Below are 17,030 nucleotides of genomic sequence, written 5' to 3'. Positions count from 1 at the left end.
ATAACACAGTGCACAATAACACAGTGCACAATGACACAGTGCACAATAACACAGTGCACAATGACACAGTGCACAATAACACAGTGCACAATGACACAGTGCACAATAACACAGTGCACAATGACACAGTGCACAATAACACAGTGCACAATGACACAGTGCACAATAACACAGTGCACAATGACACAGTGCACAATAACACAGTGCATAATAACACAGTGCACAATGACACAGTACACAATAACACAGTGCACAATAACACAGTGCACAATGACACAGTGCACAATGACACAGTGCACAATGACACAGTGCACAATAACACAGTGCACAATGACACAGTGCACAATAACACAGTGCACAATGACACAGTGCACAATGACACAGTGCATAATAACACAGTGCACATTGACACAGTGCACATTGACACAGTGCACAATGACACAGTGCACAATGACACAGTGCACAATGACACAGTGCACAATGACACAGTGCACAATGACACAGTGCACAATGACACAGTGCACAATGACACAGTGCACAATGACATTGCATTTAGAGGAGATCTGATTAAGTCTTATATATAATTTAATAATTATATTGCATATTTGTGCTTTAAACACCTCAGGACATTTTCATTGCGTTTTCCTGCAAAGCAAAGCTCGTCGATACTACATCTCCCTGCAGAGCGCCTTCCATCAGTCACACTGAGGCCTATGTACCAAGCGTTGCAAACTGTGTTTCTCATTCAAAATTGGCACAGGGAAATCTCACTTTAACTTGCCCTTCTGTGCGCGTGCGGTATACACTATCCTGGAATGCCTCAATCTGCAGCATCAGCGGCACACTTAGAACTGCGCCAAGCGTACAGATGTAAATGGTAAGTACCAAGTATCAAATAAACAATAAGTGCATCAAAATCGCCGCCGGGTGGCCGTGGCCCCTCTGGCACTCACGGCCCCCTGGCACTCACGGCCCCCCTGGCACTCACGGCCCCCCTGTCACTCACGGCCCCCCTGTCACTCACGGCCCCCCTGGCACTCACGGCCCCCTGGCACTCACGGCCCCCCTGGCACTCACGGCCCCCCTGGCACTCACGGCCCCCCTGGCACTCACGGCCCCCCTGGCACTCACGGCGCCCCTGGCACTCACGGTCCCCCTGGCACCCACGGCCCCCCTGGCACCCACGGCCCCCCTGACACCCACGGCCCCCCTGGCACTCACGGCCCCTCTGGCACTCACGGCCCCCCTGGCACTCACGGTCCCCCTGGCACTCACGGCCCCCCTGGCACTCACGGTCCCCCTGGCACCCACGGTCCCCCTGGCACCCACGGCCCCCCTGGCACCCACGGCCCCCCTGGCACCCACGGCCCCCCTGGCACTCACGGCCCCCGTGGCACTCACGGCCCCCCTGGCACTCACGGCCCCCCTGGCACTCACAGCCCCCCTGGCACTCACAGCCCCCCTGGCACTCACGGCCCCCCTGGCACTCACGGTCCCCCTGGCACCCACGGCGCCCCTGGCACTCACGGCCCCCCTGGCACTCACGGCCCCCCTGGCACCCACGGCGCCCTTGGCACTCACGGCCCCCCTGGCACTCACGGCCCCCTGGCACTCACGGCCCCCCTGGCACTCACGGCCCCCCTGGCACTCACGGCCCCCCTGGCACTCACGGTCCCCCTGGCACTCACAGCCCCCCTGGCACTCACGGCGCCCCTGGCACTCACGGTGCCCCTGCAAGATCGCGTCCTGCCCTTCAACACAGAAATGAGCGATTAGATTAGGATGTAGCTATGTTACGGGGCCACTGGGGCAGAACGGGAAATTTGGGTGCAGCCGTTTCACCGCGGCCAAATTGCAGCCGGCGTTTGGCCACAGACGGACCCTCTGCTTAGGGTAGAGGGTTAGGCACTTACCTTAGTGGCGAAGTGGCTGGTTGCGGTACTGTAGGTTCCGGCGGCGGGTGAGTTGCGGCAAAGCGCCGGCGGCCATTTGGTCGCAGCAAAAACGGCCACAACCAAATGTTCTAATCCACCCCTGGAGTGCCAGACCCCACGACGTAGCAGCTACGTCTGTGGGCCCCCAAAGGGTTAAATTGTATCCATCGGTTATTCCACATGATGCATCATACCTACAGTATGAAGAGTTCACAGCTGCTACGCACGTTTTAGGAAGGTATTACTTAAAATATATATTATAATCTGAGTACACATATGGGCAGGACCGGGGAACACGAACATCAGTGAATACAGGCGCAAAATTACACTATAAACTCTGTTAGAAAATCTGTAATGAAGTTCTTGCTTCGGTATTGTATCTCAGCGGTGCGCACAGTGGGGGGGGTGCTGGATTTGTGTGTGGGGGGGGGGCGCGGGCAGTTGCAGAGGCCCCACGCTCTTCCCCGAGGCATTTAAATTAAATGCCGGGAGATAGCGTGCGGCCCCTGCAACTCCAAAACTTACCTGGACTCTGCCGGCGTCACTCGTGTCCATGGCAACGCGGCGGAGGGGGGCTCAGAACGGGGAGGAGCAAGCGGGCGGGGGCGGGGGGTTCAGCAAAAACAGTTTGCGCGCCCCCCCCTGCTGTATCTAACAGTCTACAAAGCATAAAAAAAAATGCAGATAAATTGTAACAAGTTTCAAACTTTATTTCATATACATCCTAAAAATAAGCCTGAAGTCATTGAAACGTTCAATCCTACATAGCATGTTCCAACGGTTTTTGTTGTTGTTTTAGAATAAAATGACCTTTAAAATACTTAATTTCTTATAGTCTCCTGAAGTTTGCTAGTTCGTTTAACAATAAAAAAAATTGTGGGACTGACATTTTCTAGAAAACGCTTTATAACGAGAAATTCCGGGTGTACGATGTAAATGTTTTCGGGGCGTGAAATCGGCGTTTCTGTTTTTCCAGTTTTCATTACATTAAAAATATGTGTTGCTCTTTGTCGGAGAAAGATTGACACACGTTTGAATTGTGTGTTTATCTGCGCACTTTCTTGCGCACTTTCTTGGAGCTGCCTTTGCATCCTATCTGTGGCTGGGTTGCTACAAGAGGTCTAATGCACGAGTACTCAACTTCAATCCTCAAGCCGGCCCCCCCCCCCTTCCCCCCCCCCAACAGGTCAAGTTTTCAGGATATCCCAGCTTTAGCACAGGTGGTTCAATCTGCCTCTGAGCCACCTGCGCACTGAAGCTGGGATATCCTGAAAACCTGACCTGTTGGGGGGGAGGGGGCTTGAGGACTGGAGTTGAGCCCCCCTGTTCTAATGCAATAAGAACGTATACCTCATTTTCTGTTTTTAACTAATTTAACTGGAAGTATCAAATAATCAGTCAGTGGTGTTTTTTCAGTCAAAACCTAAAGCTGGAATCCCTATTTAGACCTCAGTGCTGTTCAGGAAACTCCTGCTGCATTCTCTATCCTGAGCCATGAACCTTGCTTTAAACCCAGACAAAATGGCTGCGGGGTCAGGGCTTGCTCCCGCAGCCAACAGAAAAGCCGCTTTCTATTGGTGACCTGCGGTCATGTTGGTGGTCAGCTGACATTTTCTTTTGTCAAAAGCAGCATAAAATAAAAAATACAAATCTCAGGGACAAACGGTCCCAGGCAGTACTGCAGCTTTAAATTTGATTCTGTTAAAGATTCTGGGACTGCACATTCACAGCTAAATACATCTTCAGCTACAAACTAAACACAGAGGTTAATAATAGAACTGCATTAAATGGGACTAAAATGTAACTTAAATAGCAACATTTCCATGGTGACAAAGGCAGAACAGGTTCAACCCCTCAATGCAGCCCCTCTGCCCTGGAAGGGGTTAAGGGGAGATGTATTCTCCTGTGCTTGTTCGCTTTACAGGGAAATGCCCATACATAGCCTCCCACATGTATTTCATGTAGGTCATATTAAATATGGCTGCTCCCGTCTGAGGTAAAATAAAAGGACTCGGCCTTATCCAAAGGGGACCTCGCCTGGATTAACTTCAAACACCACAGATTGTTTTTACTATCCATGTGTTATTATTTTGGTTGACGGTTAACATTGTTTTCAACATTAACCCTTTTGCTGTCAGAGGGCCTTGCAAGGCAAATGTTCTCAGGATTCAGGGAGATGGGTACATCAGAGAGTTTCTTGCCGCGTGTGCGAGTCCCGACGGTGTGAAGATCATTCTTTTGTTTAGGATTTGGAGTACTTCCTCCTGACGGAGTCTCTGTAGAACTGGAAGAGTTTGTGGGACGCATTCTGTGCCGCTGCGATGCTCTGCTGGAGCTGTGGGAGGGGAGAGCGAGGGGGAGGATGGACAGAGAGGAGGGGGAGGATGGACAGAGAGGAGGGGGAGGATGGACAGAGAGGAGGGGGACAGATCAGGACATTGCAGTGCTCGTTTACAATAAATGTTTGTGAAATGGTAATAAAGGGATATAAGGGAGCAGTGGCGCATGGAATCTGTCCCTGCCATTGCTGCAGTGGCAATATAGGAAGGGCCCATGGAGTAGGGCAGGGGTGCGTAAACTGGGGGCGCGGCCCTTAGAGGCCCCCTGCTCTTCCCCACAAAATGTAAATTAAATGCCGGTGGAGCGCGCGAGGCCTCTGTATCCCTCTTGCCTGCTCTCAGCTGGCTTCTGGCGACATGTGACAACGCTGGGTCAAATGCTACGTCACGACATTGCAGGGTCAAATGCTACGTCACGACATTGCAGGGTCAAATGACGCAGCCGAGAAGGTAAAGGGGGGGGGGGGGGGGAGGTGCGAGCAGGGAGGCACAAAGAAAAAAAGTTTGCGCACCCCTGTGTTAGGGGTCTCTCTCTAGCACAGAGTGACACAATCGCTGAGACGGGTGGGACACAACCTGTCCAGTCTGTCTTTCCCATTTCGGAAAGACACATAACACTACAGCCTATCTGTATTACGTGTGTGCACGGCCTCAATCTGCTACACGCAGAGCACGGCGTGCATCGATCTTACACGCAGAGCAGCATGTCAATCTGCTACACGCAGAGCACGGCGTGCATCGATCTTACACGCAGAGCAGCATGTCAATCTGTACTACACGCAGAACAGGGCGTGTATCTGTTTTATACACAAAACATCTGTGTATCGGTACTTTACACAGAGTAGCGTGTATCTGTAACACCCCCCCCCCCCCTATTTTACATGTAGCTCTTGCATGCAGAGCAGGGAGTGTATCTGCAGTTTATGCTTTGCAGGCCGCTTTAGCAGTGAACGGTTCCACACAAGATTGAAACAATGTTATTGATCTGAAGAAGAGTTATGGCAGTCTCTGTACTGCAAATTGAAATGAAAGAGCTTCTCTCTGTCATATTAACATCTTTTTGCTCCGCAATGCGTTGCAGGCCTCTCTGGCAACACAGGAGTTAACTCCGTGTACGGGAGGGGTTAATGCAAAGTGAGGGAGGCAGAAAATAAATAAATACACTGGGGCACTTCAAGCCCCCCTTCTCCCTCTTCCCAGACCTCTCTGCTGAGTTTATTAAGTGCCAGAGGGAATATGAGCTATTTGTTCAATTTTAATGATTCTCTTTAAATCCTTTTTATTACATTGCTTCCTCCCCTCCCCTTCTCTGTGCCCAGAAGGCAGGCGGCGTTGTGAAGCAGCAGAGCTGGCAGAGTGATTTTCAGCAGGCCGCCACATGCACATATTTAGCGACCGTGAAGGGTTTCAGTGCCAGTTGCGATGCATCTTCTGTTAACCTGCTCACTGCGGGTAAGCTCAGATAATCAAGACCCTGCAGATATAGGGCCTGACGTTAGCAAAGTTCAAAGCACATAGTGCGCCGAGCCAACAATGTACTATTCTTTTATCACTCGTGAACACATGACTTTTTATGTCTGTTCCAACAACAAAGTGACACAGGGGGCAGCCATGTCCTATGGCGTCTGTTCCTCACACTGCAAGGTGACGCAGACAGAAGGGAGCCATCACCCACAGTATCCCTCTCACTGCAAGGTGACGCAGACAGAAGGGAGCCATCACCCACAGTATCCCTCTCACTGCAAGGTGACGCAGACAGAAGGGAGCCATCACCCACAGTATCCCTCTCACTGCAAGGTGACACAGACAGAAGGGAGCCATCACCCACAGTATCCCTCTCACTGCAAGGTGACACAGACAGAAGGGAGCCATCACCCACAGTATCCCTCTCACTGCAAGGTGACACAGGCAGAAGGGAGCCATCACCCACAGTATCCCTCACACTGCAAGGTGACACAGACAGAAGGGAGCCATCACCCACAGTATCCCTCTCATTGCAAGGTGACACAGACAGAAGGGAGCCATCACCCACAGTATCCCTCACACTGCAAGGTGACGCAGACAGAAGGGAGCCATCACCCACAGTATCCCTCTCACTGCAAGGTGACGCAGACAGAAGGGAGCCATCACCCACAGTATCCCTCTCACTGCAAGGTGACGCAGACAGAAGGGAGCCATCACCCACAGTATCCCTCTCATTGCAAGGTGACACAGACAGAAGGGAGCCATCACCCACAGTATCCCTCACACTGCAAGGTGACACAGACAGAAGGGAGCCATCACCCACAGTATCCCTCTCATTGCAAGGTGACACAGACAGAAGGGAGCCATCACCCACAGTATCCCTCTCACTGCAAGGTGACACAGACAGAAGGGAGCCATCACCCACAGTATCCCTCTCATTGCAAGGTGACACAGACAGAAGGGAGCCATCACCCACAGTATCCCTCTCATTGCAAGGTGACACAGACAGAAGGGAGCCATCACCCACAGTATCCCTCACACTGCAAGGTGACACAGACAGAAGGGAGCCATCACCCACAGTATCCCTCACACTGCAAGGTGACACAGACAGAAGGGAGCCATCACCCACAGTATCCCTCTCACTGCAAGGTGACTCCGTAACAGAGACTGGTTGGACCTATGGAGTTTGTGCCTCCCACTACAGGGTGACACACAGACGGCCAGAATGGAAATGATCTAATAGATCTGAACTGCAGAAGATGTTGTATGTAGAAAATCAATGAATGAAGAGACGGACTAAATTGAACATTAGAAAATAACCCTTGCGGTTGTGAAGAAGTTAATGCAAACCCCAAGCGCGCTGTACTGGGGCCTGATATTTTACAGTTTCAATATCCTATTGGTATTCAGCAGGGGAACATTGTCGTCAGACAAAGCGTGATCAGGGAGCTCCAGCTGAGAGCTATTTGTAACAGTGTGTCGGCGTGACAACGAGTCGGGAGGGGGATGGGGGAAGAGACGCTTTGTACGGTTTGACTCATGCTTGGGACAGTCGCTGATGGCAGATAACCTAATTTTACATTCATCCCCCCGCCTGGCACATCTGGAGCTCAGGTTGTAGTCTGGTCTGCTGTTCCGAGTCTCAGTATGGACGGTGTCCAAGGCTGCGCTTATAGTGCTGGTGACGCCAGGCTGCGGGCGCTGGAGAAATCAAACTGAGATGACTTCCAGCGATCGTGACCAAGCCGTGCGTCGCGCTTACTATAAACGCACGCGACAGCAGCAATGCATTTGTTTTGACGCGACGTCGCTGTCACTATAAGCGCAGCCTAAGAGAATGGGGTGCAGGGTGAGCTGTGTCAGGTCAATGCTGGATTAGCAAAGGGTGCTTCAGAAGGAGGATTAGAGTGCAGTGACAGAGCTGTATGTTTGTGTTTAGGGTCAGGACTGGAATAGCAGGGGATAAAGGGGAAAGGTTTGGGGTGCATTGACAGTAGTTTATGTGTAAGACTCCATACTGGAATAGTATCTGTAGATGTGACGGAGCTGTGTGTGAGTGTTAAGGTGTCAGCACTGGAATAACAGCCACCTGCAAAGCGAGTGTGGGGTGCAGTGGTAGAGACACTTGTGGGAGGGTCAGAACACCGAGTAGTGGATACTGCTGAGCATAACTGAGGTGCAGCGACAGCTGTGAATAGGGGTCACCATGTATAGCAGAAAGATTGGCCATTAACCTTTGCCTTGTGCAGTAAAGACTGATCACATTACCCAGTGAGGCAAAGACACTAATCACAATAAAACAGTAGGACCGGGGATTCACTAAGCCACAATGTGAGGTATCGCACTCCGATCCCACATCAATTCCGGATCAGGGCACAATACCCTACATGTCAGCTTAATCAATTTGTCCCAAAGTGTTAAACCATTGGGGATGCCAGTGAGAGAATTCGGGACGCTACCTGGAGTGTCATTGCTGCACGGTCACGTTCAGAATCTCTTCCTATCATTTAAGGAGAAGGCGGATAAGCCGGGAGATCTGTGCATCGCTTAGGGGGGGTGTCGTCATCAATAAGGAATCGTGGTCTGCTCAGGCCCAGAAGCACTTAGCAGAATAAACTCCGCTTACTGGGTCTCCTCTGAGAATTCAGCCTGCCAGCCGCCTGACAGGGCGTTAACACCCCTTTAACTCCCGCACTACTGAGCGTGTAGTGTCATGGTATTAGGGAGCTGTTTGGTTTTTTTTAATGTATAGATCAGACAACCACTTTCCTTGGGCACGAAACCTACTTTCCTAATCAAAAGGATTCTTTCAAAATCTGCTCCGGCTTTTATTTTAGGTATTGTTTAAATATAACTAAAGAGAGAGGCCTGAAGAATTGCTAGCCCAAAGCTTAGTTGGGTAAAATTGCGTGATAAAAGGCACAGTAACAAATAATTTTTTCTTTGATGCAAACCTACTGATATTCGTTACGATGAAAATAAGTCACATTAGCAAAACGGCTCCCTATTTTAAAGAGGTAATTCAAGCGGCGCTTAAAAAGATTTATATTTTTTATTTTAAAGTATGCAGCCTGTGATTACCTTTATTGAAAGCTAATTACCTAAGCTACCGATTGATCCGTTCTCCCGTAAATCGATCAGCAAAGATCCTGCTTCCCAGGGATCACTAAATGGCTGCCTTTCCGTTTCAACAATCCTTCAGTCCGTGTAACTCAGCAGCCACAATGTATTCTCACATTAAGGTAATATTATCTATTGTTACAGTTTGCAGCTCACGCTGCTGGGAATATTGGCAACAAATTATCCCAAACAGGAAAGTGTGCCAAATATCCTGCACTGCTGGGGAAGTGTGCTAAACCTGCTAAAGAAATCAAAGGATGCTCAGTATATTAAAACTCTAACAATGGCATTAAGCGTTGAACAATAAAAAATAAAAATGCTGCACGTATTATCTAATATTACAGAACAGAATTAAAAAAAAAAAAGCACACGTAGGATATTGCCCCTTTAAAAGGAAAAACATGGCAGATATATGTTGAAAATGAGACCCCATTCTAAGCAGGTTTAAAATGTCTTATCAGATGCAATAGCACTGTGGTTTTTAGGCTGCACTGACTGGCAGCGGTCTCACTACCATCTCTGTTTGCACATCACAAGCGACGATGGATTTCATACAAACAGAATACATTTGCACGCAAAGAATCCATTTCTGTTTCTTTTCGAGAAGAAATGTAACGACGACCTTCCAAACTCTCCTGGAGGTTAGTCTTTTCTAAGCCATACTCGTCCCAGCGTATCTGCATTACATGCAGCGCCGTGTGTTACAGGCCTCGCCAGGCACAGAAGGGGCTGGGCAGTATATCTGTACGAGAACATAGGCAGAGTACTGTGATGCAGGTTCCTCTGGTGTTGAAAAGGTTAATCCTCAATAAACCTTTTTTGTTTTTTTGTTTTTTTAAACTACACCTTTTGCACAAGGCAACTGGCCACAGTTTCTCTGGCATGGAAGGGGTTAATATCGCCAACGACCATGTTAAGTGAAGCCGTGTGGTCTGTCTCTCTGGCACGGAAGGGGTTAATTGGTGCATGTGCCAGTGGTAGCTGCCTCCCGTCCTGCTAATGCAATCACCGTGTCTACAATCTATCATCGTGTGTCTGCCGGCATCTCCCTGAAATTAAACGGAGCAATTCTCTCTCTCTCTCTCTCTCTCTCTCCGAGACTTGCCTTAATTAAAAAGCATTTGGCTGCATTTCAAATGCCAGCCACTCAGCGGCCCAGTCCTAGAGGTGCTCCTCCTAGCACCTCCATCCTAGCGACACCTCTAGGATAGTACAGCACAGGACAAAAATGGTCATCTCTATGGAAGGGTATGGAGATGAAAATCCTGAAACCTCTAGGGTGGGATAGTCGAGTATGGCAGAAGCTGCACGGAGCCTGGCACCCCATAGGACTGCAAACCTAAGGTGATGAGTACAGCGCCGGGTACCTTTACAGCTACACACACCTTGTACAAATATTCGATCATGCCATTCAGGGTGACGAACTCTCCAGCCACCTTCCAAATTGGGATGGTTGCGATCGTATACCTTGGGCACAGGGTAGGCGGGGGCATCTCAAGCCGAGCCCGCCAAGATGGAAGCCATTGTGGGGTGACCGGTTCCCAAGGCCCAAAAACCGGTGCCAACGTTTTTGGGGTCAGTATTACCGCAAGTTTGTACCCCACTAGAATGCCATGGCCAAACCCCTGACAGAGCGGACCCCCCAAAAATGGCTCCTTCGCACAGAAGCCTGGTTGCCAGTGTCAGAACTCTCTCTCTGCTCTCAAGGCTGCCCTAGCACGCGCTCTGATCTTCGCCGTCCCCGACTACGACAAGCGGTTCCTGATTCAGACCGATGTCTCTAACTTTGGCATTGGTGCGGTGTTGAGTCAGGTAGGTACCGATGGGATGTACCGGAGCCGCAAGTTGCTAGATTGTTGCATAGGCGGTCTCCCAATTGAGGAGTGCTTGGTCATAGTGTGGGCCCTCTGGAAAGTCCAGCCATATGTGTTTGGTCATTAAGGACCACAATTCCCTGAGCTGGTTGAAGCAGGTCTCAGGGGATAATGCCAAGCTGTTATGATGGAGTCTGGCCTTACAAAAGTATGACTTCCCCATACAGCAAAAGAGGAGCAAGCACGGCAATGCTGATGGACTTTCCCCAGCAGGACAATCCGGGGACAGCTAAGCTCCAACCTTTGAGTGTCAATCTTGGGGATCAACCCAGAGCCCTCGCTTAAGGGAAGAGGTGTGACAGTAGGGGCAGATTTGGCTGTCTCTAAATAAAGGTTAAGCCCGCCATTACCCCTACCTGTCAATAATATGATGTATTTATCCATGCATATACAGTTTATTGTACCAAACTTGTATCCGTGTACTGTGCCCACATTGGGCTGATATATTCTGTAGTCTGGTTCCAGCCCTTCAGGAACCAGGGGTTAACTATGTAAAATGTTTTAAATGTACGGCTCTTTGTGTGGAAAATGGGTATACAAGTATCCAGCCTCAGCACAAAGGAGATCCTGAGCAAGATAAGGTGAGTGGCTTGGGACGTTGTAGAGAGAGGCTGGGCTGTGGACTCAAGTGTGGGAAAATGGCTTACCACAGAGGGACCATTGTTCGAGCCAGATACGGAGTCGGCTATATCTTTGGGGGGTATTGGGAGGACAAGGGGAACCGTTGCTCAGACTGTGCTCAGTAGTCACGATTCCCATTGGTTCGTTCAAAAGCCCCGCTCAAATAAAGCCCTCCCCTGCAAGTTCGGTAACCTCACTCACTCAGGATTGGTCCAATACAGGCAAGCACTCACGTGCTGATTGGACCCCAAAGACAATCCGCTCTGGGATTGTTGCTGGATGGAGACCGAGGGCTATATCAATATGATCCCGGCTTTGGTTCCAGAGAGTTATTGCGGAGTTCTCGGAGAGCCGGTGTAAACCCCTTAAATCTCCAAAGTCCTCCTAGGGTGTTCCGGAGACTTGCAGAGAAGTTGGGAGGGAAAACAAACAAACACACGTAAAGAGAACACTCACATGTGCAGGACGACACTCACCAACAGACACATTCATTATGTCGCGCACACTCCCAGCAGTGTAAAAAAAAAAAAACGGCCTTACGGTCCTCAAAAGCATATATCTATGTGCAAATGGGGTTAATGGCTTCTATTGGATTTAAAAAAATATTTCAGAGTATTTTTTCTATTTTACATCTTTTTTAGTCTCAAAGTTAATAATAATAATAATAAAAAAAAAAACACAATTTCTTTAAGCCTTCTGCTGCCAATGTGGTTCATACGAAAGTAGTGATAGAAAGCACAAACTTGCATCCTTCCAGCACTATAAGGTTTAACATCAGAGATGATTAAAATTCAGTGGCTGTCAGGAACCTACTATCGAAAGGAACATTTGTCTAATTAATGCCTCCTTTCTCCTGTCTGTGCTCGATAACGCATTTAGAAATCCTAATTGTCCCAGGCAAGGACTCCGCTCCGAGCCATTAAAGGATGCTCTCCATGGAGAGGAACGTGGGAAGAGGGAGAAGGAGAGATAAAGGAGCCAAAAATGTCATCTTCATGAGCATCTGTGAAACTCTTGCAGATGAGGTGCGTCCCAGTGCCTGGGTATGGGGAGGGGGCAACAGGTACGTGCCCCAGACTTCGGTATATTAAGGGGGAGGGGTGCGCAGGAGGAATGTGTCCCTGAGGTCTGTGTATTAGAAAGGGTCGGGATGTATGTGTCACGATGTGTGTGTATAAGGGAGAGGGTGAGAGGCATGCCCCTCTGATGTCTGTGTTAGGAGGGGGTGAGGGGTGTGTGTCCCTTTTGTCTATGTATTTGGAGGTGAGAGGTACGTGTCCTGATGTCTGTATGTTAGAAAGGGGTGAGAGGTATGTGTCCCTGATACCTGTGTATTAGACATCAGGGACACATACCTCACACCCCTTCCTGTGTATTAGGAAGGGGTGAGAGGTATGTGTCTGATGTTCGTGGGGTAGGGGCGGTAACTTACCTCTGTGTTAGAATATGCTCCTCTAGTTGACATCATTAACACTTTCTTCTCCACACTCTCTAAAGCGAAAGTTAACAGCGCTCTGCTCTCCTGGTGACGCAGAGAAGAAACATTAACGCCGGCCTGAGCTAAAGCCTGTGTGTTTTCTGCTATTAGCTGCTCCAATGCCAGAGGGCTGAGCAGGGCAGTGTGTTATAGTCCTCTATGACAGTGGGGTGAATAGCTTGTATTATTTATTTCAAAAGGTCCTTTTAGTCAATGTTAAAAAATGAATAAAATACACAAACCATTTGTTCATCTGAACAGACCTGCGAGTGCCTATTTCAACCTACAAAGTTCTATGGCAAAATTGGAGTGCACCTGGGCAACTTACCTTCTTCATTAGTGGAGGGGCCACCTGCATACGGGGGGGGGGGGTTATACACACGTTTGCAGAAGTATTCACCCCCCACCAATAATGGCAACATTTTGTTGAATGACAAAATAATGTATACACTGTTTTTCAAACTACATTTTTTTTTTATTCAAAGCTACAATTCTATAATGCTTAAAACGAACAGTGTTATACGAGGAGGTGGTAAAATGTCAGCAAAGGAAGCGTACAGAATAAAATGTACTGCTTGCTGAAGTCAGTACTTGGTAAAAACACCTTTTGCAGCAATTACTGCCAAGTCTTTCTGTATAGGTCTCTCCGAGCTTTGCAGTGGGATGGTGACATTTTTGCCCATTCTTCACGGGAAAATGGATCCAGTCCTGCCAAGTTTGTTGGGGATCGTAGATGGACTGCAGTCTTCACGCCTCGCCATAAACCTTCAATTAGATTCAAAGCTAGACTGTGACTGGGCCTCTCAAGTACATTAATTATCTGCATGTTCAACCACACCAAGTGCTTCTACCAAGCAGGGGCTGAATACTTATGCAACCAGAACATTTCCTTTGCTGACGTTTAACCTCCTCCTCATAGAACAGTGTGCCGTGTAACCCCCTCCTCATAGAACAGTGTGCCGTGTAACCCCCTCCTCATAGAATAGTGTGCCGTGTAACCCCCTCCTCATAGGACAGTGTGACGTGTAACTTCCTCCTCATAGAACAGTGTGACGTGTAACCTCCTCCTCATAGGACAGTGTGACGTGTAACCTCCTCCTCATAGGACAGTGGGACGTGTAACCTCCTCCTCATAGGACAGTGTGACGTGTAACCTCCTCCTCATAGGACAGTGTGCCGTGTAACCTCCTCCTCATAGAACAGTGTGACGTGTAACCTCCTCCTCATAGGACAGTGTGACGTGTAACCTCCTCCTCATAGGACAGTGTGACGTGTAACCTCCTCCTCATAGAACAGTGTGACGTGTAACCTCCTCCTCATAGGACAGTGTGACGTGTAACCTCCTCCTCATAGGACAGTGTGACGTGTAACCTCCTCCTCATAGGACAGTGTGACGTGTAACCTCCTCCTCATAGGACAGTGTGCCGTGTAACCTCCTCCTCATAGAACAGTGTGATGTGTAACCTCCTCCTCATAGGACAGTGTGACGTGTAACCTCCTCCTCATAGGACAGTGTGACGTGTAACCTCCTCCTCATAGGACAGTGTGACGTGTAACCTCCTCCTCATAGGACAGTGTGACGTGTAACCACTACAACTTTGTATAAAAAAAAGTTATTTAAAAAATAAAAATAAAAAAACTGTGCATACATTATTTGTAATTCAACAAAATGTGACATTATTGGTAGGGGTGAAGACTTCTGCAAACCACTATGCATAGAAGCATTTACATTGGTAGCACTAAACGAGGAGGGCTGTGATGTCCAAAACATGGTTTATGTGCAAAAATTTTAAAAAAATACGTTTTTGTAATGTCTTTGTGACCATATCTCATTTTTTGAGTGCTATCAATGTAAATTCTTCTTCTTGTCCAAATTGGGATGGTGAAGGACTCCTATCTTGTTGAACTGCACCGTATGCTCAAGCAAGACTTCTGCCTTAAAAAAAACAACGCGCGCCTCACATAATCTGCAGCGCACACAGCTAGAGTGCCAAGCCTGGGAGCCCCTGGGAATAAGCAACAGTGTCAGGTGGAGGAACTCGGGCACTCAACTCGGGCACTCAACTCGGGCACTCACAGGACTTCAAATATTAGAAAAAGTATTATTTCATTCATCAACATTTCGGCTTTCACACAAGCCTCTCTCAAGTCCACAGTTACTTGAATATTTCTAATTAAGTTAATTCCCCTGAAAAGTTTTTTAAATGGCATTTATTTTAACCCTTTATGTCCCTTGATGCACCCACCTTCTCCTGCTTGGCCGTGGGGTCCAGTGTCAGGTGCCCGTCACAGTCCAGGACGCAGGTGACCCCACAGAACAGAGACTTCATGGGGAGCCCAGCGTCCATCAGGCTCATGCAGGCAGCATTCAAGCAGCAGGAAAGCAACTGGTAGAGTGGTTAAGGGAAGGTGCCTGGAAAAGCAGCGAGCACAGGAAGGCTCGGGACGCCACGAACACGTGGCCTACACCACATGGCACAATGGGACATTTGGTTGCAGCCATCTGCTATGACCAATCCCCGCTGGCGTTTAGCCGCAGTGGGACCCTCCGCCACCGGCATCTTGTAGAGAAGGCGTATTTGTGTAGGGGGTTCGTTTTAGGGTAGGGGTTAACTTTAGTGGTTTTAATAGTTAGGGCAGGGCGTCCGTTTTAGGGGTTTTAGTGGTTAGTGTAGGGGTTAACTTTACGGATTTAAGCAGATAAGGTAATGGCTTAGGGTTGGAGGTAGCGTTCGTATTAGGGGTTAATATTACGGGGTATCAGGGTAAGGTTAGTCACTTACCATAGTGGTGAAGTGGCAAAGTGCTCCGGCGGCGAGGTGAGCAGCGGCAAAACGCCGGCAGTCATTTGGTCGCGGTGAAACAGCCGCAACAAAATGTCCCAGACCAGGTTCAGGAGGAGGGGAAGGCAGGAGAAACAAGGGAGGAAAGAACAGGGTCAAAGCTTCGCCGAGATGTTACTGCAGCGCACAACAGCACAGCAACGGGACCAGGGACACCGTGTTCCGGAATAAATAAGGATCTCCTTTCCTATTGTCTGATTTTGCTGCGCCGATTGTATTATAGTTCCCTGTACTGTATTCTTTGTGAAGCGCTGAGTACACTTTTGGCGCTACATAAAGACATACAATAAAAACAAAACCAGAACACCTAGCAAACCTGGTGTAAGAGAATTTAACTTGAAACACAGTCTCTTAGAGCAGCGCTCAGCATACACGGAGGGAATACTGCGCAACCCACACAAACACGGCACATCTGGGGATAAAGCTGCCCCAGATCCAGGAGACAATAGACAACTCTTTCTGGAGCATGTGGAAGGGGCTTAACCACCAAACAAAACCTGATCTAGAACTCCAGGGCGGTAAAACATGGACTGAGCATATAGATCTATCAAGATAAAAAAACGTGACCTCACCCAGAATCAAAGAACAAACCCAGGATGCATTGAATTTACTGGAAAGGGAGATAACCAGGCACACTGTAAGAAGGAGATAACCAGGCACACTGTAAGAAGGAGATAACCAGGCACACTGTAAGAAGGAGATAACCAGGCACACTGTAAGAAGGAGATAACCAAACACAGTGTAAGAAGGAGATAACCAGGCACCCTGTAAGAAGGAGATAACCAGGCACACTGTAAGAAGGAGATAACCAGGCACACTGTAAGAAGGAGATAACCAGGCACCCTGTAAGAAGGAGATAACCAGGCACACTGTAAGAAGGAGATAACCAGGCACACTGTAAGAAGGAGATAACCAGGCACCCTGTAAGAAGGAGATAACCAGGCACACTGTAAGAAGGAGATAACCAGGCACACTGTAAGAAGGAGATAACCAGGCACCGTGTAAGAAGGAGATAACCAGGCACACTGTAAGAAGGAGATAGCCAGGCACACTGTAAGAAGGAGATAACCAGGCACACTGTAAGAAGGAGATAACCAGGCACACTGTAAGAAGGAGATAACCAGGCACCCTGTAAGAAGGAGATAACCAGGCACACTGTAAGAAGGAGATAACCAGGCACACTGTAAGAAGGAGATAACCAGGCACACTGTAAGAAGGAGATAACCAGGCACACTGTAAGAAGGAGATAACCAGGCACACTGTAAGAAGGAGATAACCAGGCACCGTGTAAGAAGGAGATAACCAGGCACACTGTGAGAAGGAGATAACCAGGCACACTGTGAGAAGGAGATAGCCAG

General features: G+C 48.8%; 1 protein-coding gene across 1 annotated transcript in view; it reads right to left on the bottom strand.

Annotated features, from left to right (window-relative positions):
- Positions 1 to 3,138: 3,138 nt before the first annotated feature.
- EXOSC5 (exosome component 5) overlaps positions 3,139 to 17,030 on the bottom strand; it is a 57,304-nt gene continuing 43,412 nt past the window's right edge. The window contains 3 exon segments of the mRNA XM_075606889.1: positions 3,139 to 4,269; positions 12,785 to 12,874; positions 15,076 to 15,216. Coding sequence (XP_075463004.1) covers positions 4,177 to 4,269; positions 12,785 to 12,874; positions 15,076 to 15,216 — 324 coding nt within the window. The 3' untranslated portion in view covers positions 3,139 to 4,176.

This window comes from Ascaphus truei, chromosome 7 (genome assembly GCF_040206685.1).
Source record: "Ascaphus truei isolate aAscTru1 chromosome 7, aAscTru1.hap1, whole genome shotgun sequence".
Lineage (NCBI taxonomy): Eukaryota > Metazoa > Chordata > Amphibia > Anura > Ascaphidae > Ascaphus > Ascaphus truei.
This window is presented reverse-complemented; position numbering and strand designations above follow the sequence as displayed.